The following is a 21,782-nucleotide window of genomic DNA, read 5'->3' on the forward strand; positions in this document are numbered from 1 at the left end:
TTGACTGGTTTTCGTCGAAATTTGATATAACACAGTCTGAAACTTCTAATTTCGTAGGTTTGATATGTGTGCAACTTTAATGTGGTAATTAAACTCATCATAGATATTTAGCACTATAATATTATCATGACAGATCCTAAGATAAGTGAATCTGTAGGGCAATGTCCAGCAAATATGGAGATAAATTAATCTAAAGTCTTTTACTATAATATAATAATAGTCATGACTAGTCATGACGTCTTCCTTGTTAAAGAATTATGTGATCGGAAGGCGGTATTGCTGACACATGACCCTCAACCCCTAATAAAAGATATTAGCCTATGTTGGTTTCGTCTGTCATCTTTTGCAACTCTAATTCTTGCATCATTTTGTGATACAACCGTCATCTCATGATGTATAGTCTCAGTTGGTGAATCGTACAGCTATTCTTTTTATCCTTTCTATTCTGTCTGTCTGCTTTTTTGTGTATGGGTCACATATGATAGCGTCATATATGATAGATTGCGCCTTAGAAATAGACCAAGAGTCGAACTCGCTTAAACTTATAGAATTATGTTATAGGTTCCGCCTAAATAGGCTAAGAGTCGAACTCGCTTAACCTAATAAAATTATGTTACAGGTTGCGCCTAAATATGCCAAGAGTCGAAATCGCTTAACCTAATTGAATTATGTTATAGGTCGTCGGGTATTTGAAGTCCAAGGTATCATTGGTTGGTGGTTACCTCTTCTATCATATGTCCACTTCACAGGCACTTGTCTCAGAATTTTATTATCAGAATAATAAATTCTGAAACAAGTCCACTTGGTTGGTAGAGTATACTTTGCGTTGCTGTTTATAATGCATGCACTTTTTTATATCCTATAGAAGGTCGACTATCCGTATACAAAAGAAGAAGGTGACTAAAGACAAATAAATTGTTTGAATTATGTGCTTTACGCTGCTTAAGCAGAAACGTGCTATAATGCGGTGGATTAAAATACCAGACATATAGATGGACAGGGTAAGATGAAATGCCTTATAACTGAAGTTAAGGGAGCATAACCAAATTATGATTACGATTAACTATTTGATATGTGGATAAGCAGAGTAAGACAGGCAGCAGTCAAAAAAGGCAATCAAAAACCACAAGTCGACGTATATATACAATTCCTTGGTTTAGTGTTTACACTAGATTAGGGCGATTTATAGATTTAAATATTCAAAAAACAGTCCATTTTGTTGAAGACTCTATATGCCTTCTTGATGCCTACATTTTTCTCAGTGTATACATTAACATATATCTTTTACTGTCCCTCTGGTATCTTTCGTCCCTCTTTTAATTTATTAGTTAGCAGCTGAGCACGAAATGTACTACTGTGACTTGATTGTAAGTGTTGCTCTTAACCTATTGCAGTTAATTTAAAATTCATACCAATCTGTTGCACTGGTCGGAAGTTTTAATGAACTACTTTAAAACAGAACAAGGTGCAAGGTGATGAAATAAAGCATACTTACAATCCTATATATTAAATATTCAAATTGTATTTAATCTCACTTGATTGATATTATGGTTTGTATAAACTTTTTCGATATTGTCATTCAAAAGTTGACAGGTAATAATTTGCAATTACTATAAAAATGTCTAAACTGAGCTTTCTCATGAAAATCTTCTAAATTTATAAGAAAAATATATCCATTTGAAATACATGTAAAACATTAAAATTATGTTCCTAATTATCATCTTCAGACTGGCACATCTCAATCCTGTATTTGACACCACTTTTTGGAATTTTGGATCCTCAATGCTCTGCAACTTTGTACTTGTTTGGCTTTATAAATATTTTGATATGAGCGTCACTGATGAGTCTTATGTAGACGAAACGCGCGTCTGGCGTACAAAACTATAATCCTGGTACCTTTGATAAACTATTTACAGCTGAACGGATGTGCTGGATCAGCTCCAGATTATACGAAAAATTCAAATGCCTCGATGACCATAATTATGACTCAATGACACACTACTCCGTGTCAACAGCAAGTTGATCAACCTGGCAATGGAAATGGCCGTTGTGAAGGCATATTTTTTTTAACCGAACCAAAATATTTAATAAACCAAATCGATCCACTAAATAGTTATCAAAAGTACCAGGATTCTAATTTTATACGCCAGACGCGCGTTTCGTCTACATAAGACTCATCAGTGACGCTCAGATCAAAATAGTTTAAAAAGCCAAATAAATACAAAGTTGAAGAGCATGGAGGACCCAAAATTCCAAAAAAAACCTTAATAACCGCCCTAAACTAAATTTACGACAACTTAATGCAATAGCTCATAAAACGTCTCTAGGGACCGAGCCGGCCGTGCTAGGACTTAACAGCCAGTCAAGGTTTTTAAAAACCACCCTAGCAGTATCAGTATATCAATGCAAATGAATTAAAATCTAATCTAAATGATTGTAAGTATCCTGTAGCTTATTCCATTGCACTTTATCGACTTGACTGAAATTTCCTACAGCAGTTTTTTTTAAATTTCTAACCAGTTGAACAGTTTAGTTTGATGAAAGAAATAGCAATTTCGTCATAATTTTATATGAACTGCAAACGGTAGAGAGCAACACGTATATCAAGTCACACTAGTAATCCTTTGATTTTTCAACTTATAGGTGCGAGGGTTAATTTGTGAGCAATTTGATCCTTTTTCATTTTCAACTTTAATAACAATATAACTAAATATAATGATCAACTCATTCAGTTGAAGAAGTAGTTAGAGTTATTCTCTGATGTTTAGTTGTTGTAGTTTCCCGTCTTCAATTTGGTCAAGGTAATTAAACATGTAGTCGTCTGCCGAATTCAGTATTTGCTGCAAGGTCAACAAGGTTAAGATGTTAACGTTATCCTGAAGTTCGATTTCTGATTCGTAATTCTTAATTGGCAGAATATTAGATCTTGGCAGTCCCAATATCTGTGAAACACGATCTACAGTTTCGTGTACGTCAGGACTGAAGAAAACTTGTGATAGATCTTCACTTGTAGCCTCACACACTTTGTCTATTTTGGTAAGTAATACAATCTGTGGGATGCCTGCAGAGATAATAATTAGTTGTGTAAGCAATAACATTTCATTTAAGTCTAGGAATCTGAATATTTCGATTTAAAGTATTTACATGCAGACAAACCCTGAGAAAATAGAAATCATTATCTGTTATAAAAACTCAGTTTGAGACTTCGTTGACATCCGACAGTCCGAATGTCTAATTATGAATAACACAATGATATAATGCTAAGTGAAGCTGTAAATGCCCAAACTTGAGATCCAAAACCGTAAAATCGGCGTTTTAGCATATGGCAATCGTCGGGAAATATCGATTTGTTTGTTATAAAAGAGGTCCGAAAGATACCAAAAGAACAGTCAAACTACAGTGCTGCCATCTATGACAAACACAACACAATGTATTTTTTCGGCAAACAGGGGAGTGGCAACAAATCCCGTTATGTCAGGTGTTACTGGCGCTGATGGATTAAACTGTAATAAAAATATACATTGCTGAATAGCCCGCTTAAAACACGTTATGTTTTTCTTTAATATCTATATCTCAAAAACTATAAGAATACTTTTGGCAGCTTTCTGTAGTTAAGTGGCCAATAAAATAACTCAATTTTTCAATTATTATTTTTCAAGTTCAGGACAATACTACGAATATGTGTACCTGAAATCGATCAGGTAAATTACCATCGAGTAGATAACACATTCCATGGGCATCCATTCCCTGGTCTGCTTCTAGTCCTCTAGTATCATGTAGTCTGACATTTAATGTTTTCCCGGATGCGCTATTTCTGATTTGGTACATTCGATACTGGAAACAAATGATAATATGTTAAACAAATAACCACCTTTCGCATTGAGCATATCGTAATGATTTCTATAACTGATCACTAGAACATGGTTAAATTAGCCAAAGAAAATTAAATTCGTCACAAATTATATTACATTTTTAAAAAGTTTTTATCTGAAGAGTCTCAAAAATCAATACATATGTAAAAATAAACTTATCATAGATACCAGGATTAAAAAATATTTACGCCAGATGCGCGTTTTGTATATAAGATACCCAACAGTGACGCTCGAATCACAAAACAGTTAAAAGGCTTAATTAAATATGACGTTGAAGAGCATTGAGGACCCCTAAAATAAAGTTTATGCATGAGAAGAATCTAATTATTTGCGTTCAAGTTTTTTTTCTCAATTGTAGTCAATTTTGAGAATCTATGCAAACAATGAATGAGAAGGACATTTTAGACCTAGAGCAAAATTAATTGGAAGAAAGCTAAGGGATGGGTTAATTCTTTCAGGTACATCTTAAATCATTTTTTCAAGAATGTGTTTTACACTATTTTTTTAAAATAATCAAAATTATCTTCAACACACAAAGTTAAAGAACTGGAAAAATATTTTTTCTATTAAAGGAACGTACGGATAATAGTTCTTAAAGTCCATAAAAATCGTAGAAACTGTGGATATTCAATTCAACTAGGTTTCATCATCGTTCGCATTTTGACATCTATATTAAAGTGACTTGCTTTTAAAAAAAAATAAGGTATATAACGTGACCTGGTAATGTTTTGTTATTATTATTATCTACGTTGAAATTTTATGAATACAATTACTTTTTAACCTATACTTTCTTTGAGTTCATACTCACTACAATAGTTTGGCTAGAAAAAGTCGTTTAAATAATAAACATACACTTTACCACGAAAAATATAGATTTCGTTAAAAATAAAAAAGGAATAGAGCTCAAACAAGATGTTATTTCTGTAATTTCTGATTTTTTTCTCTCTCTCTCATTGAAACCCTGTTGTATGGAAAAGTCCTTTCAGGATTCCATAAAAAAAATATATAAAATTGGTGACAATTGCATCCAACTTTGTTTCTTGATAAAAAAAAATTAAACCTTTAGACATCTGGGGTTAAAAGTTCAGAAAGTGAAAAAAGCATACTCTAGTGTTTTATGACGCAATAAACTAATATCCGGAACCATATGAGAATGAGAAAAAAAAGGCAAGGATGTTTATCAATGTAACACGTTCAAACAATAAATAAAGCTCCCAAAGGATTGAGCTTGATGCTTGACTTTGATTTAATATGACGATAAGATGTACATGTTCAGCCTTTATTATAAATAAAAAAGAAGATGTAGTATGATTGCCAATGAGACAACTGTCCACATGAGACCAAATGACACATACTAAATTATAATCCTGGTACTTTTGATAACCATTAACAGCTATATACTCACAACAGTTGTTAAGCTATGCTCTGCATTACCGCTACACGCCTGTCTAGTTATGTAGCCTCTGAAGACAGAATTAATTGTATTGAAGAAGCTTGTCTTCCCAGCTCCTACTTGTCCGACCAACAAAACACGTGCCTGTGGAACTTTTAATTCCTTCATTGGTTTGTATTGTTCTACCTTCTCCTTTAGTTCTTCATAGTACTGATAATTGAGAAAAAAAAGTCTTTCAATAACTGACATTGTGCAATAACTTGTAATAAATGTAGATTTGGATATATCTGAATTAAACAACAATCCATCAGCACAAAAAACCCAAAAGACATATACGTGTAGAGGTCAACATACGATCTTCAACTATACACAGGTTTAATAGGTAATAATGTCAAAAATTGGGGTACAGCAGTTAATATTTTGTTATAATATTAATCACTATAAAACAGATAACTATTTCAACAAAGAAAAAACAAAATGGCACAAATATAGATAAAGTATACACGCAAAATCGAAAGACAAGAATACAAAAATGACCATAGCACAATAACACAATGGTGGGATGTATTAATACCCAGCCACGCCAAAAGCATACTATCAATAAACGACTAGCAGAAAAGGTTAAAAAATGTACAAAGACAAATAAAAAGAACACTAGAACACGTAATTAATAGATTTTTACTGGTGTCCTAAACATTTTGAATAACTTTCTCTGATAAATGTTTTTTCCTAAGGCCCGAAATATCGTGAGCCTATATCCATCAATTGGAAACACAACTTTAAAATACTGATGGATTCAGTCAATGATTATGCTAGGCAATGGGTTAAACGTGAGAAAGAAGACGTAGAAACTATTTCTTAATGCAGTAAAGCCGTGAGGTCGTGAAAATTAGAATTAAAAAACTGAATTGGTCTTTGAATACCCATGCTACCCATAATCGAAGGTCTATTCTGTTTTTCCTTGGAATTTCAACTAAAGATGAAGAACTGGATCTTTCTTCACTGTATTGGATACCTAAACTTAAACCATTGTCGTGACGTTAGCCTATTCATTTTCTCCGTCTTCATGGCTTCTTTTTCAAGAATCAACGATAATCCATTGTCTTTATATTTTTACATAAGTGTCCTTACAAACAACGTTAAACGTGCTCCCAGGAACCTCTTTCTAAATTATTAATATCAATTTGATCAGAAATCAAAGTCGGGTTTCAAAGTTATTGTGAAATAGTGAATCTAGATGTGGCGTGAATGAGATGTGGATACAAAAAAAAATCCAAAGATCTTTTACACACAATCTAAGAGGCTTTCATCTTACAATAGTATTAAAACGTTTATCTTTTCTACACTTAACATAAGTATTCCCCATTCCATACATGGCCAACGAAGATACAAGTATCTGGTCTAAAGGATGGGTAAATCATGCTTTGTAAGAAATAATTCTGATTCATACAAATAAATTCTCTGAAACTGACATTGTCAAGATGCTTGATTTTTTTTATTAAACAACATACGTGTTACGTTTGGAGGACATTTTTTTTTAACAAACAATCGGCATTTTAATGGGAACCAACTGTGCTCCTCTTCTTGCCATATTGTTCCTTTATTCATATGAGGCTGTCTTCATACAGGAACTTCTTATGTAGAAAGAAAAAAGGTTAACAGTACACTTTAACTTCATTTTCCGCTATAAAGAAGATGTTCTCTTACTAAATGATTCAAAATTTGGTGACTATGTTTAACGCATCTATCCAATTGCACTTGAGATAAAGGATACAAAAGAAACAGTTAAGTCTGCCTCATATCTTGACTTATATCAAGAAATTGACAACGAAGGTCGATTGAAAACAAAACTTTACGACATAAGAGACGATTTCATCTCCCCATTTGTGAACTTTCCATTTCTATGTAGAAACATCCCAGCAGAGCCTGCATACGGAGTATATATCTCTCAGTTGAATCGATATTCCAGGTCTTGTATTTCCTATCATGAATTCTTTAATAGAGGATTGCTATTCACAAGGTCGCTATTAAACCAAGAGTTTCAATTGGTGTAGTTGAAATCGTTCCTTCGTAAATTTTACGGACGTCATCAAGAGTTTGTTGACCGTTATGGAATATATGTTTCACAGATGACGACGGGTATGTTCCAATTGTGGCAACTGCAATCCCGCCCCTTAAGACTTATCACCGGATGTGTACTTTCATGAACAACACGATGTGTCACACGTGTCGCAGGATCTGCTTATCGTTCCTCAGCACTTGAGATCACCACCAGGTTTTGGTGGGATTTCTGTTGCTCAGTTATTAGTTTTCTATGTTGTGTTTTGTTTGTTTACTGTTGTTTGTCTGTTGTCTTTTTTATTTTTTTTAGTCATGGCATTGTCAGTTTATTTTCGATTTTTTAGTTTGAATGTCCTTTTTTATATCTTTTCTCATTCTCTTTTACATACCTGTTATATTGTCATAATGATACATTGACTGTTCACAACAATTTGATTTTTTTTCGAAAAACAAAGGATTTGTTTACCCCAGGAATAGTTTACATTAGACAAAACATATCAGAACTTTGCGTCTTCAATGCTCTACAACTTCGTACTTTTTTGTCTTTTAAACTTTATTGATTCGGGCGTCACTGATGAGTCTCTTGTAGACGAATCACGCGTCTGGCGTACAAAATTTAAAAACTGGTATCTATGGTTTTATTTATATACCCTTCAGAGACAATCTATTCGAAATGTGGTTACGACAGTTGACATAGTTATCACATCAAGGTCAACCAAATCATGGTGGCGTCTCTTAAATTATCGAAGCGATTACTTTAGCTTAACTTCTTGGAACCCTTGATGACAAAACGTCCTTGAAAGCAATTACCCTATATCAATGAAAAGTTAGCCCATGAATATCGAATCAACTGGAAGATAAATACTGCACAAACAGGCGCCTCTGGATTGGTGCTACACAGAGAGTAAAAATTCATATAAGAAAATTAAATCATCTCTCTGGTCATCCTGTTTAGTTCTTAACTGACCGTCATTATGAAGCTATTCTTTCTTTCAAGTTATGGGGATAGATGCGCAGTCAGACAGTACAAATTGTATAATTAGTGACAGGAAGCATTTCTTTACCCGGAAATTTAAGTGAAAGTTAATGATATTGCAAACTTCTTTACTTTTTCTTGAGAAGATCCAGTATGAAGTCTGCCTTATATGTATTTATTATTTTGAACGTTGAATAAATATAAATTATAGCGTGTCATATAGACACTAGCTATAAACAACTCAACCATATATTACCTTTTTATTCCAACGAGATGTTTTCCTCCATGGTTCTTCAAGAGGTGCGTTGCCGGGTTTATCTGAGAATAGATATTATTAGTATATTAAAGAATCGGTTTGAGGTTTTTTTATCATCGATCATCACCGTCACAATCGTTTTACATGCAAACATGATTTAATTAGCAATTTTATGAACATTTCAATCGTTGTTTATTGTTACCTGATTTATTATTTTCATTTTTACAGAAGTGATACATTTCCTTTTTATTCTTTATTCAAACAGTCGATCTCTCATAGTGAATCGAGATGCTATCATGAGTTACTTGAGTATAGTTTTTAAATTCAATAGCAACGAAATTTGATCCAGTCTTCCAAAATTAAAAAAAAAACTATTAGGAAGAAAGTGTGTAAATAATCATTGTATTTTCATTTGTAAGAAAATAAGTTATACGTGAGATAGGAGAAGGGTCATTTTATGGCCCTTGAAAAAGTGAAATAACACCAATACTTTCAAAGCTGTGCTGGTTTTATGTATCCATATCTCTTCCACATAAACATATTAGTTAGAAGTTAATTTGTTACAATAAATATGTTGTCCATTTTATTTCTTAGTTAATACCTCGTCAATTTAACAGTAAATGCTAGATCTCAAAATAAGGTTATTCTGTACTTTTTTGTAGTTTTGCAATTCACGCACTTTTAAACCTTCAAGCTTATGTCAAACACAGTACTGCTATGTGTTAAATTAATATCTTGTGTATATCTTTATTTCATAGATTAATAACATGTTAAAGTTTCCAAATGTTTAACAGTACTTGTCATACCTTCTCAATTCCACCTGTTCAAGACGGTTGTGTCCAGAATTTATAAAATCAAAACCGAATGTGTGTTTGCCTGTTGCATTAAAACCATCGTCAAATTGACGGGTTGGTTTTTGCTTAACATCCAATGGCAAACATTGTATGCATATTAATGACGAGAATAAATTTACCATAAATTCAATAGGTATGTCGATAGGGGTGAGGGGCAAGTAAATATACTTTAGCTTGGAAAAAACTCTATGTTTTGATAGGGACATAATTATTTCTGTTCTTTTCTGAAACGGGTCACTTGTGAACCTTCTACAAGGGACGTATGATGTGACGTCAATTTTTCAACTTAATGTGACTACCAGAACCGGGGCAAACGTGCGCATCTCTATGTGCATTGGTTACGCTCCTTGATGGGAGAATCCATGTCACTATATGTTTATATCCAAGTCAACCCTTGAAGTAACCATCGAATGTAATCACGGACAGAATAGTAGAATCGTTTTGTCGCAGTACAACGATATTAAAAACAATCCCGTAGCTTATGAAAATGGTTTTAAATCTAAGCTACCTTTCTTGATGACTAGTGTAAACACTTTAGTAAACGAAGTAAATACAAACTTTTGGTAATGCGAAACAAATCTTAGGAAAAGTCAAGAATAAGGCAAACAAAAAACCTCATATTTTTTCATGGATATATGTTTACACGTTTAAAATGCAAAGTTTATTCACCACGGCTGTCATTCGCTATATCGAGAAAATGGTCGTAAAAGAATACCTAACAGAAGTCAAGTATTGCGATTGAATCGTGAAAACTCTGTTATTGGATCGTGAAGGAAATCTTATAGAGAAGACATATACAAGGTCAATTACTTATCTAATTAAATAAATTATACGAACAAATTTACAAAAAAATAAAACTGTCTGTCAAAATTTGTCAACATTATGATCGGTATCTGAAAAAATCAAGGTGTAAAAGTACACCGTTTTTACAAAACTACAAAAGGCAGATTGCTCCTCGACATTTGAATGACATTAAATATGTAAACAAACACGATTTGTTTCATAATTCGAATGACTAAACAACAGTTTTTTGTAAAATGTCAGTCCATTTTAATGATTCAAATGGTTCTTAAAGTTGGTCTGTGTTAGCATAACAAAAAAAATGCGTACACATGCATATATTTCCAGGGCGTGTGCATTAAGCATTATAGAAACATATATACTCTTACTTTTCGACAATGTACTCTCCTGAAGGACCTTTCATCTTGTAAATCTACTTTCTACTTATCTATATGTCGTGTACATGGTACTAGTTTGTACAAGTTATTACCTGTACAAAAACTTTGTAATAGTAATTACCTGTACGATGCCATCATACAAGTTATTACTTATACAAATATAATTGTACGAGTAATTACCTGTACAATTTTTGTTGAGAAAAAGATAATAACTTGTACAACACGCTATCTTTGGGTTATATTCGTTTCTTCCTTGGGCAAATTGGGCTTAGCCGCTTAGTAACGTGTTGCCACTTTAAAGGGGCACTAGCTACGCGATAAATAAAAATTTAACATATGATTTTTTTTTTGTTCAATCATTAATGAAAGTGAAATAGTGAAACAACTTTTTCACTTTAAGCAGCCAGTATGGTTTAATTTGTCAAAATAAGCGAAGGAATCAATGATGATGAATTATTCACTTGCAAATGAATAATTCGACCTTTTTGAATCTGTATTCATGTGGACTTCAATTTAACCCCTTTGAAAGAGATTAATAACACGTGAAATGTATGTGCAAAGTTATTTAAAGGACAAAAATGTCACATTGAAAGTGAAACAAAGGTATATCATTTGATTGACTGATTCGATCCAAAAAATCATTCTTAAACAAGTAAAAAGATGATAAACATATATTTTTAATCTACAAGGCTACTTAGCATGTCGATTAATCTCAAAGCATAAAATGTAAGAGCATACTATCTAAATAATAAATATTACCTATGTAAATAATTTCATAAAGTCAAATAAAAGTCTGTATATTCATTTGCTCTGTGATTGAAATTTCAACAGAAACTAGTTGTGAAGTTCAGTTTTCATTGAATTCTGCGAGTGAATTTTTTTTTTTATCAAAGTTAGAAGGAACTATGATAATTTTAAGCTTTTTGTAAATTAATAATTTACAAAATTTATTTGTACCCTTTCAATTATGTCATTACTTTCAATATCCCATACTTCACAACCGTACAGTAGTATTGGTTTCACTTCCTTATCCAATAAGTCCAACTGACTACATATAGAAAGATTATGCGGAACCATCACCAACTTTCAACTTTCAACTTTTTTCCTGTCTAAATTTTTCGCTGGTTTGAACTTGACGCATGCGTACCGTATTTCCTTCGATAATAACTTTTAAGACAAATCGGTGAAAATGGATTTGACAGCTAGTGCCCATTTTAAATACGGACTACTACAATAATTTTCTCATGCGTCTCATGACTTTATTTCTGCGTTTTCTCTTTGAATGGACACCTGACATTTAGGGTTTAATTCAAGCCGTGGCCAATAAGTTTACGGTAGGTTCTATAATTACAATAGCTGTAAATTCTCGTCCATTGTCACTTTGCAGGATATGAGTAGCTCACAAAAGTAAAAACAAATATAAGTGAGTTGCATGGTTAGCTACTCAGCTGCTCTTGGCAATATGCCTCTATGACCAACTCCAGAATGTGCTGTTCTAATCAGAGGGTAAAGTTCATCAACTAAACAAATAATTTCGTCTCATTTGCAAATGAGTTTTTTTAATTCCTGCTACATTCAACAAAACATCATACCGTCTCAAGAATTATTTTTTAAATGCTGTTTTTTGGAACTTTATTTTGCTTCCTTTACATTCCTTATAGTCTCTCTGTATCCTTCATGTGTGAATACTTAATTATATTATTAGAAGATATTATTGTCATTTTTCAATTTATTTATTTCATAATGAAATTTCTTTTCTACGGTGTTTTCCCTCTTTACACTTTAGATATGCCCATTAAACTGAACAGATTTGCTAACACATTTATTATATAAAAAGTTAGCAAATGTTACAAGTTTATTCTATTGCATTTGGTAATAAATTAATTGTTAAAAGGAACATTTGTTGTGAACAGCAAATAGGTCTAGGTAGAAAAATGAATTGTACAAGTTATTATATTTTTGTCAATAAAAATTGAACAAGTAATTACTTGTACAATTGTATTTGTACATGTTATAACTTGTATGAAGGCATCATACAAGTAATTACTTGTACATTTTTTTTGTACAAGTAATAACCTGTACAAAATAATAAAATGTACACGACATATACACGGTTTTAGTAATTTTGATAACTTTTAAGGAAAAGTGTTGGAAATAAAAAAAAGTGAAAAAAATGAAAGCATTTATGTTCGTTTTTAACAAAATAATTACACGCTTCAACTTGTTGCAGGAATATCAATTGGTAAAAGAAATATTGTTCTGATTATTTCGTCTGGTCAGGCGCGGGACGTTTGAGCTTTTTGGTAGGAAAATTGCGCTTTTTTAAATGCAACATTTGCACTTTAATTTTTAAGTCATTTGCGCTTTTTCAATATGATATTTCCGCTTTATAAAAAACATTTGATATAAAAAAAAAAAAACACAAAACAATCATATATTTATGTACAGTTAAAGGCATCAACCTTTCCCCATCATGCTTGTGTCAGATGAAAACGACAATCCCCCAAAAGGGTGGATGGGACTAAATTCCTTATAACAACCATGACTCTTTCTAAAAGTCAACAGGTACAGCAGGTAGTTTAAAAATAAAATTTCGGTCTTCACAAATTGAAACAAGCTTAGATAAACTATGATGATACAGTTTCTCGGACTGTTCATGCAACAGAATGGACACAAGAGGAATATAGTTTGAGATTGAGTCAAAAAACATTTTTCATAGTTTTTTTTGTATAAGAATATCGATTTTATCAATTTCAACAAACATAAAAAAAAAAAAAAGTATCAGCCGATCATGTTTAATGTAGTAAATGCACATCTTTTGTGTGGATACCTATTATTTACTTACTATTTTGAAATTAAGATATAGAACTGTTAGATGCCTCTAACATTATATGGATATATTTTTTACACTAATTGTAAATCCAATGTAAAAAGTTGACTTCTTTTTTATTGCCTTCTGTTTCCCCTGAATAGAAGGTTCATTTTGTAAACAGGGACCCTTAGCCTGTTGCTGGACGACTAAGGTAATTTTATGTAGGAAATGTTTAGGAATAAAACGTTTACATGTCTTTAAAAAAAACTTTATTTTACTGTGCAATCTGACACACCAAAGATTCAGTTTCAAATATATCAATATATAGGTACAAAACGTGTGTTTTTTAATGAATCCCATAGACTTATGTTGCGCCTTTTGTGTTTTCTCATAAAGTTCTGCATATTTTCTATATCTTATTGTACAGTATTATTGAGAAAGTTGAATCATTTTGACAGACACAATTCGATCCGATACCAGGTCTATCACGATCCGATCGTAATGCTTGATCACCGTTAGGTATTCTTTCACGATCCATTTTCTCGATATACCGTCCGAATGACAGCCGTGTTCACAATTCATTTAAGAGAAAAGATCAAGAATAAAATATTGAATGTCAATAAGTCAATTACAAAATTAACATTATATGCAAAGTTGAAACTAAATATAGTCAAACCTGTATGTAAGGATACCAAAAAGGAAAATAAATGTGTGTCTTTTCAAAACAGGTGTTCTTTGTTCAAATGATTGTTTATAGAAGCTTTGTACATAAACCAGATAATTTTACTGTTCACTTTATATGCCACTTTATAGTTCACTTTATAAATGTGCACTTTATATAGAGGTTTCAATTGAGCCAGGTTTTTCTGTTTATTGAAATGGTATATTCTCTTACAGTCCGAACAAATAATTATGCTTATAATTAGACAGATCAAAGGTCACAGTGCTACTATAATACTACTCAGAATTCAGATGGTGTCACCGTTTTATATACTTTATAATCACTAAGATAAACAGTATATAAAATTGGGAGATGGGGTATGGTTTCCAATGAGACACTGAACTTCGTTAATACAACTTGTTTTCATTATTTTTTGTTAGGGCCGATTATTGTTAGGTTGCTGTCCTTTCAACATTTAATTCATATCTGAATCTCGTCTTTATTTGTCTATTTTGGGTTATTAAATGTCTTACCTTCTACCAAATAAACTTCAATGTCTTTCACTTGTTTACTTCTATTCGTTATAGAATCTGACGTTTCTCCATTTGCAGAGTATGAAGCTCCTGGATTTACATAGCCGTTTACCTTAAAATATGTGCCACTCCAGACAATAGTGTTTGTAAATGATAAAAGATCGTGGTTACTGCCGAAAGTCGGTCCGTATCCCGCTGCATCATGAATAGAGTATGTCGAATCCATAACAGGCAGTTGAACAGGTTTCCAATTTCCATTTTGGTAGAGTCTAAATAAAAAGGCTCTTGGATCATTTCTATAATCGCCATAACTGGCCCAACTAACAGCTGTATATCCACCATAAACTGAGTTGTTAGTGTTGTATATAATAGTCACAGTTGGACCTTTGTTATCGCAAAGGCTGTGAAATTTGTTAGAATCACAGCCGTCTCTAGTTGCTCTGAACAAACATGTGTATCGTTTATTTCCATTCAACCATTTGTTCATTTGTTTTTGGTCATTTCTCTTGAATTGTACTGCCATATCCGATTCTGTTTAAAGAAATGCAATTAAATTTTCATTGAGTAATGATGTATTTGTGGAAATGAGAAAAACGCTGTAGAGCCGCATGTAAGATGAAATTATGAAAACTTTTCTTACTTTCCACTGGTGATAGACGAGCAAATATTTGCGCAGACAATATACATTTTATTCATTTCCAAACAAAGTGAGAGAGAATATACGAATACATACTATAACATCCAGGAAAGACTCAAAATTTAAATCATAGCCGATTGTTTTTTCAATATCTCAGTAAAAACTACATGGACATGTCTAATGATTTATAATACTCTTTTCTCACATACTCTTAAATTAAAATTTTCGTAAAACGTTTTTGAGTTAGAGTTTATTATTTGCGTGAGAGCATAATGAATATATGGAATGTGCGTATCCCACACCAAGTGCAGTTACAGTTAAAATATTCAAGCCTATCTAGTATAATTTTCGATACGTTAGATAAAACACTTTGAGCTAATTTCTAATACTTGGTGATTAAGACTTCAGTTGGCTTATTGGCTTTGTTGGACATGTGCAAACAATACAAATTGGCGGAGAAAACCTGTATTCAGGATACAATATATATATATATATATATATATATATATATATATATATATATATATAGACAATAATAGTGCATTGACTTGACATATGAACGATATAAGGATGAGGCAAATAGGTGATATGCGAGGCTCTGCCGAGCTTTTCCCACGTTTCGGGCCGAATCCTTTTATCGTTGATATGTCAAGTCAATGCACTATTATTGTCTTAAAACCGCAATCTAAAAAAATCATTTTCAATTATTGTTTAATGTGTTAATGTTATTATTTGATTTAAATATTGGGAAACTTCCCCTTTTTAAAAAGACCTCATATCATGCAGGCAAAGAAACATACAACACAATGAAATGTACATCTACCTGTTGAAACCGAGGCAATCGACGGTGAGCGAATTTGTTTGAGAATGAGTATAAAAAATTATGATTTATAGTTTGCAAAACCAATAATACGTTTTTTCTTCGTCGTTGTATACATTGGAAACAAGAACAGGTTGAATAGGTCGTATGAATAATCAATTATTATTTCGGCAATTTCTATTCAAATATTTCTGAGAAAAGTGATATCAAGTCACTGACCCGATATCACTTTTCCTCATGAATATTTGAATAGAAGTTGCCGAAATAATATTTTATTATTCATACGACCTCTTCAACCTGTACAACGATGCGTGTAACGACTCAACCTTGTTTCTTTTGCAATTATTGGAAAAACATATATCATTTGTTAATATTTTTTGTTTGCAACCTATTAATCATTATGTTTTATGCTTATGGTTGATATTTTAGTCCATACTCAAACGATTTCGTTCACCATCGAGTGTGGATTTCAACAGGTAAAAATGTACATTTCATTGTGTTGTATATTTCTCCGCGAGCATGATATGAGGCCTTTTTAAAGGGAATTTTCCCTAATATCTAGATCAAATAAATAACCTAAACGCATTAATCAACAATTGAAATGGTTTTTTTTTAGATTACAGTATAAAGACAATAATAGTGCATTGACCTGACATATCAAGTCAATGCACTATTATTGTCTATATATATAATTTCTTCAAGTCAGTAACAACTCTACGACAGATCGACCGATTGGATGACCAGTGAAGGTGAAACACGGCTAAAACACATATTATATATAATTACTCTAAATATCAGCACAACAATGAAAATTCTGAAAATTTGTGGAAGAACAAACATTTGATTCCATAAATTTGCAGATAATTTCTATCAATATAGATGCCCCGCCCCTTTTCAAAAACCCTGCACAGGCGCGGATCCATACGGGTCCGGGGGTTGGAACCCCCTTTTCTTGGACGCTCAATGAGTTTGAAATGGGACATGTAGTTGGAACCCCCCTTTTGTCCTGGGTTAGAAACCCCCCTTTTTGAAATGGCTGGATCCGCCCCTGCTGCACCCACATCTGTGTCAGTCGAGTTTAATTAAGAGCCTTCAATTATGACTGTTGAAACACAAACTATGTATATTGACATTATTTATTTATGAAAATAAAATATGAATCATAATAAACTAACAAAACAAACAACAGCTAGCATAGTCTTACTTACCTGATTTATACAATTGCTGTATAAATGTACTTCGTTCAACTCGATAGAACAAATTTAAAGTGTCACAGTCAGAAAAATATGATTTTCAGAAAACTACCTCATAAGTTACAAGGAAGTTAAATATGCTACTAGATGTACATGTCATTATATGACTGCATTCAGGGGCGGATCCAGCCATTTTAAAAAAGGGGGGGGGGTTCCCAACCTAGAGTAAAAGGGGGGGGGTTCCAGCTATATGCTCCCATTCAAATGCATTGATCGGCCAAAAAAAAGGGGGGTTCCGGGGTTCCAACCCCCGGAACCCCCCCCCCCCTCTGGATCCGCGCCTGGCATTGCATGATTTTATCTACAGGATGTAGATGAATATGCAAGAGTACACAAAACGTTATAAAAATTGATATTTTTGGGTGATTAATAATTTTTTACGGTGTAAAGTCTGACCTCAGTTCATTTCGTAAAAAAATGTCGAACAGCAGTCTTTCTAGTAGCAATTTTCATTTTGCCGTAGCAGAATGTTGTTGAATTCAATGGCTCAAAATTATTCCTTTCCAATGTGAAGCTTCCATGGTTTTAAATGGACGAATGAATCAGATCAGGCATATTTTGAATGCTACCTATTTCCACTAATAACAGAAATGAAGCCTATAAAGTTGCATTTAGGTAAACCCTTTACTACATTAATAAAAACGATAGATTTTTCCTCCTTTGCTAAAATGTAGTTGAAATTGAAAAAAAATTGTGTTTTTGTTTAATGTAACTACAAACGTTGAGCTTAGACGTCAGATTATGTAACTAAATACCAATATCGTGTGAAGGAAAAAAAAACTAGACTATCTAATACTGTTTAAAGAAATATGAGAAGATAGCTCTCGATCATAATGTGCTTTCAGAAAATTGAAAGAAAAATTGGGTCATGAGACTAATCAAGATGATTAAAGTTTCAAATTTTCTCATTTAAATGAAGTCATTTAGGAACCAGATGCTCCGCAGGGCGCAGCTTTATACGGCCGCAGAGATTGAACCCTGAACAGTTGGGGCAAGTATGGACACAACATTCAACCTGGATTCAGTTCTAAATTTGGATTGTGATTAAATAGTTGACACAGCATAGGTTTCCGACACAGAATGAATGTGGTCTAATGAACTTAAATTTTGTTTTGGCCTTTGAGCAATTCACTATGCTGCTGAATATTAATCCTCTCAAAAAAATGTTTGAAGAAATTTATTTTCTTTTTATTTATGAAATCTGAAATCAAAAAAAATTGACCCCCCCCCCCCCCCCAACCACCCAATTTTTTTCCACATACCCCTTTCCCTTATTCCAAAACTGATCTAAATTCAAATTTCTAATGCAAAGTTTGCAACAATAACTACTCATTTAAATACATCATAAAATATTAAAATGTAAAAAAGTGCTTGTTTTCACTGAATGGTAAAGATTGTTTTAATTTATCAGTAGGTAGTAAAAGTGAATATACATTGTATATTGTATAAAACAATGATTTAAGTTCATTCAACTACTGTTCTGGACAAAGAAAGATAACTCCAATTGAAAATTTCTTGCTTTTGCGCAATATTGTGCAATTAGATATTTCTTGATATTGCGCAATACTGTGCAATTGAAAATACTGCTATTGCACAATACTGTGCAATTGAAGATTTCTTGCGCTTGCTATTGCGCAATACTGTGCAATTGAACATTTCTTGCTATTGCACAATACTTATTATAATAATTTGGGATCCTGATTTGGACCAACTTGAAAACTGGGCCCATAATCAAAAATCTAAGTACATGTTTAGATTCACCTTATCAAAGAAGCCCAAGAATTCAATTTTTGTTAAAATCAAATTTAGTTTAGTTTTGGACCCTTTGGACCTTAATGTAGACCAATTTGAAAACGGGACCAAAAATTAAGAATCTACATACACAGTTAGATTTGGCATATCAAAGAATCCCAATTATTCAATTTTTAATGAAATCAAACAAAGTTTAATTTTGGACCCCGATTTGGACCAACTTGAAAACTTGGCCAATAATCAAAAATCTAAGTACATTTTTAGGTTCAGCATATCAAAAAACCCCAAGGTTTCAATTTTTGTTAAAATCAAACTAAGTTTAATTTTGGACCCTTTGGACCTTAATGTAGATCTAGACCAATTTGAAAACGGGACCAAAAAATAAGAATCTACATTTGTACATACACAGATAGATTCGGCATATTAAAGAGCCCCAATTATTCAATTTTGATGAAATCAAACAAAGTTTAATTTTGGATCCTTCGGTCCCCTAATTCCTAAACTGTTGGGACCTCAATTCCCAAAATCAACCCCAACCTTCCTTTTGTGGTCATAAACCATGTGTCAAATTTTCATAGATTTCTATTTACTTAAACTAAAGTTATAGTGCGAAAACCAAGAAAATGCTTTTTTGGGCCCGTTTTTTGCCCCTAATTCCTAAACTGTTAGGACCAAAACTCCCAAAATCAATCCCAACCTTTCTTTTGTGGTCATAAACCTTGTGTTTAAATTTCATAGATTTTTATTTACTTATACTAAAGTTATAGTGCGAAAACCAAATGTCTTTGGACGACGACAACGACGACGCCAACGTGATACCAGTATACGACCAAAATTTTTTCAATTTTTGCGGTCGTATAAAAATATAACAACAAAGTCAAATAGTGTTATGCAAAGGCATTAACTTTTTTCACTCTTCTGACATTACATTTGATATGAATAAAAAGATTGCACATGTTTGTGCAAAAATCGAGAAAACATAATATAACTACAACAGTCTTTTGATGTGTTTTGTTATTTGATTTTGCCATGTGATTATGGACTTTCCGAATTGATTTTCCTCTAAGTTTAGTATTTTTGTGGTTTTACTTTTTGCTATTGATTCTGTCCGATCGTCCGCTAGTCGGTCACGTCGTCATGTTAAAGTTTTAGTTAATGTTGTTTTAAATGAAAACTCAAATGATGCAATATTTCTGCATTTTCAACAGATTTTTGAGCAGTTCTGGTAAAGATATAGTAATTATATTGGTCGCTGCAGAATGTTTTATTTTGGCTGTTTTTCTATAATGTTGGATAAAACACAGTCTGAAACCTCTTAGGTTTAATTTGACGTCTTCCGTGTTTAAGAATTATGTGGTCGGAAGGCGGTATTACTGGCACACGACCCTCAATTAGCCCTTCTGTTGAAAACTATTAGCCTCAGTTAATTTCGTCTGTCATCGAATGGTGACAACTCTTATTCTTGTATCATTTTTGTGTAATGTCTCATATGGTGAATCGTACAGCTCTTCTTTGTATTCTTTCTAGTCGGTCCGTCTCCTTTTTTGTATATGGGTCCCAAATGATAGCTCCATATAATCTGGTTGAATAATGTTATACTAGTAAGCTGTGCCTAAATAAGGCAAGGATCGATCTCACTATTTTGCTAGTGTTCTCCACTTTAGGTGGTCAGATATTTGAAGTCCGAAGTATCATGGGTTGATGCTTACCTCTTCTATCATATGACTACTTGGTTGGTAGAATTTACTTAAAGTTTTGTTCATGACACAGCCGTTTTTTTCTATCTAGAGGAAGGTCGACTATCCATATAAAATAATGAAAAAATTTAGCTAAAATGATGTAACCATTTTTAAAATTGTTTCGGATGAAAATTACCACACATAAATTACAATATGTTCCTCTATAGATATGACAGTCATGCAAGGTCGTAATTAGGACATAAATCAGATGCATGGTGTAGAGAAAATTATGTCTGTGCTCTCTGTATGTTAAAGAATATGAAGTTGGTCTGTTGAAATTCTAAATTCTATCGAGATGAAACTGTATCAGGCAAACCAAATTATGCCTGGTATCTTTGATATGTTGTCCCCTTCTTTGAGATGAAATGCATGCTTCTTCTATACAAGAAAATTGTATTGCTCTTGAGATTTAAACTTGAACTAACATAATTAAGTCAAGAAACTATTTTTGACTTTCATATCAATTTCAATCAGATGTGCACACATATATAGATCAAGACACTACTAGTTGTTGTATATCTTCAAAGATGTGTAACTAGAACATGTTCAAGTGTTGTAAACCATCAAAATATTATAATGACAGACTTTCTGTTGAGAGAATCTGCAGTCCAAGGTCCAGCTCTTTTCAACTAAATAAATCTAAGTTCTAGAATTATAAATTATAACATTGTTTATTATCATGGTAATTGTATCCATTTAGCCATGAAGGGGTTTTTTCATTCTGAAAATTTGTTTGTACCTTGCATAGAAATGATTTTGGGTTTGGTAACCTTCAATGAATAGACAACTATTGAGTTCGATGCATTTCAGTCAAAAACTTTGGTTTTAGTGAACATCATTCGTGCGCTTAGATGCATCGTCACATCCGTTCCTATGTTGAGCTAGTGGTTGGAAAACTATGATTCTATATTGCATGAATTATTTTGCAAATTGAATTCTAATGATCGACAATCAGCACTGGTGTCATAAGAAATTGTGATTAAGT

At 32.7% G+C, this 21,782-nt stretch overlaps 2 protein-coding genes across 2 annotated transcripts; both read right to left on the bottom strand.

Annotated features, from left to right (window-relative positions):
- Positions 1 to 1,144: 1,144 nt before the first annotated feature.
- Positions 1,145 to 17,322, bottom strand: LOC139516361 (interferon-induced protein 44-like). Its single transcript, XM_071306424.1, has 8 exons — positions 17,262 to 17,322; positions 14,597 to 15,127; positions 8,559 to 8,620; positions 5,278 to 5,475; positions 3,688 to 3,834; positions 3,388 to 3,503; positions 2,691 to 3,117; positions 1,145 to 1,627 (listed from the first exon to the last, which is right to left on the bottom strand). Exons 2-6 carry the CDS (start codon positions 15,117 to 15,119, stop codon positions 3,390 to 3,392), a joined length of 1,044 nt encoding a protein of 347 aa, XP_071162525.1. The 5' UTR covers positions 15,120 to 15,127; positions 17,262 to 17,322; the 3' UTR covers positions 1,145 to 1,627; positions 2,691 to 3,117; positions 3,388 to 3,389.
- On the bottom strand, positions 2,751 to 3,098 carry LOC139515223 (interferon-induced protein 44-like). Its single transcript, XM_071304786.1, has one exon. It carries the CDS (start codon positions 3,096 to 3,098, stop codon positions 2,751 to 2,753), a length of 348 nt encoding a protein of 115 aa, XP_071160887.1.
- Positions 17,323 to 21,782: the final 4,460 nt, after the last annotated feature.

Source organism: Mytilus edulis, chromosome 3 (genome assembly GCF_963676685.1).
Source record: "Mytilus edulis chromosome 3, xbMytEdul2.2, whole genome shotgun sequence".
NCBI lineage: Eukaryota > Metazoa > Mollusca > Bivalvia > Mytilida > Mytilidae > Mytilus > Mytilus edulis.

Excerpts from the sequence above, each read along its gene's own strand:
- LOC139515223 (XM_071304786.1), bottom strand. The coding sequence starts at position 3,098 with ATGTTATTGCTTACACAACTAATTATTATCTCTGCAGGCATCCCACAG.
- LOC139516361 (XM_071306424.1), bottom strand. The coding sequence starts at position 15,119 with ATGGCAGTACAATTCAAGAGAAATGACCAAAAACAAATGAACAAATGG. Across the intron at positions 5,476-8,558 it reads CATCTCGTTGGAATAAAAAG|TACTATGAAGAACTAAAGGA; the intron begins GTAATATATGGT and ends CTCAATTATCAG. Across the intron at positions 3,835-5,277 it reads AGCATAGCTTAACAACTGTT|TATCGAATGTACCAAATCAG; the intron begins GTGAGTATATAG and ends ATTTGTTTCCAG.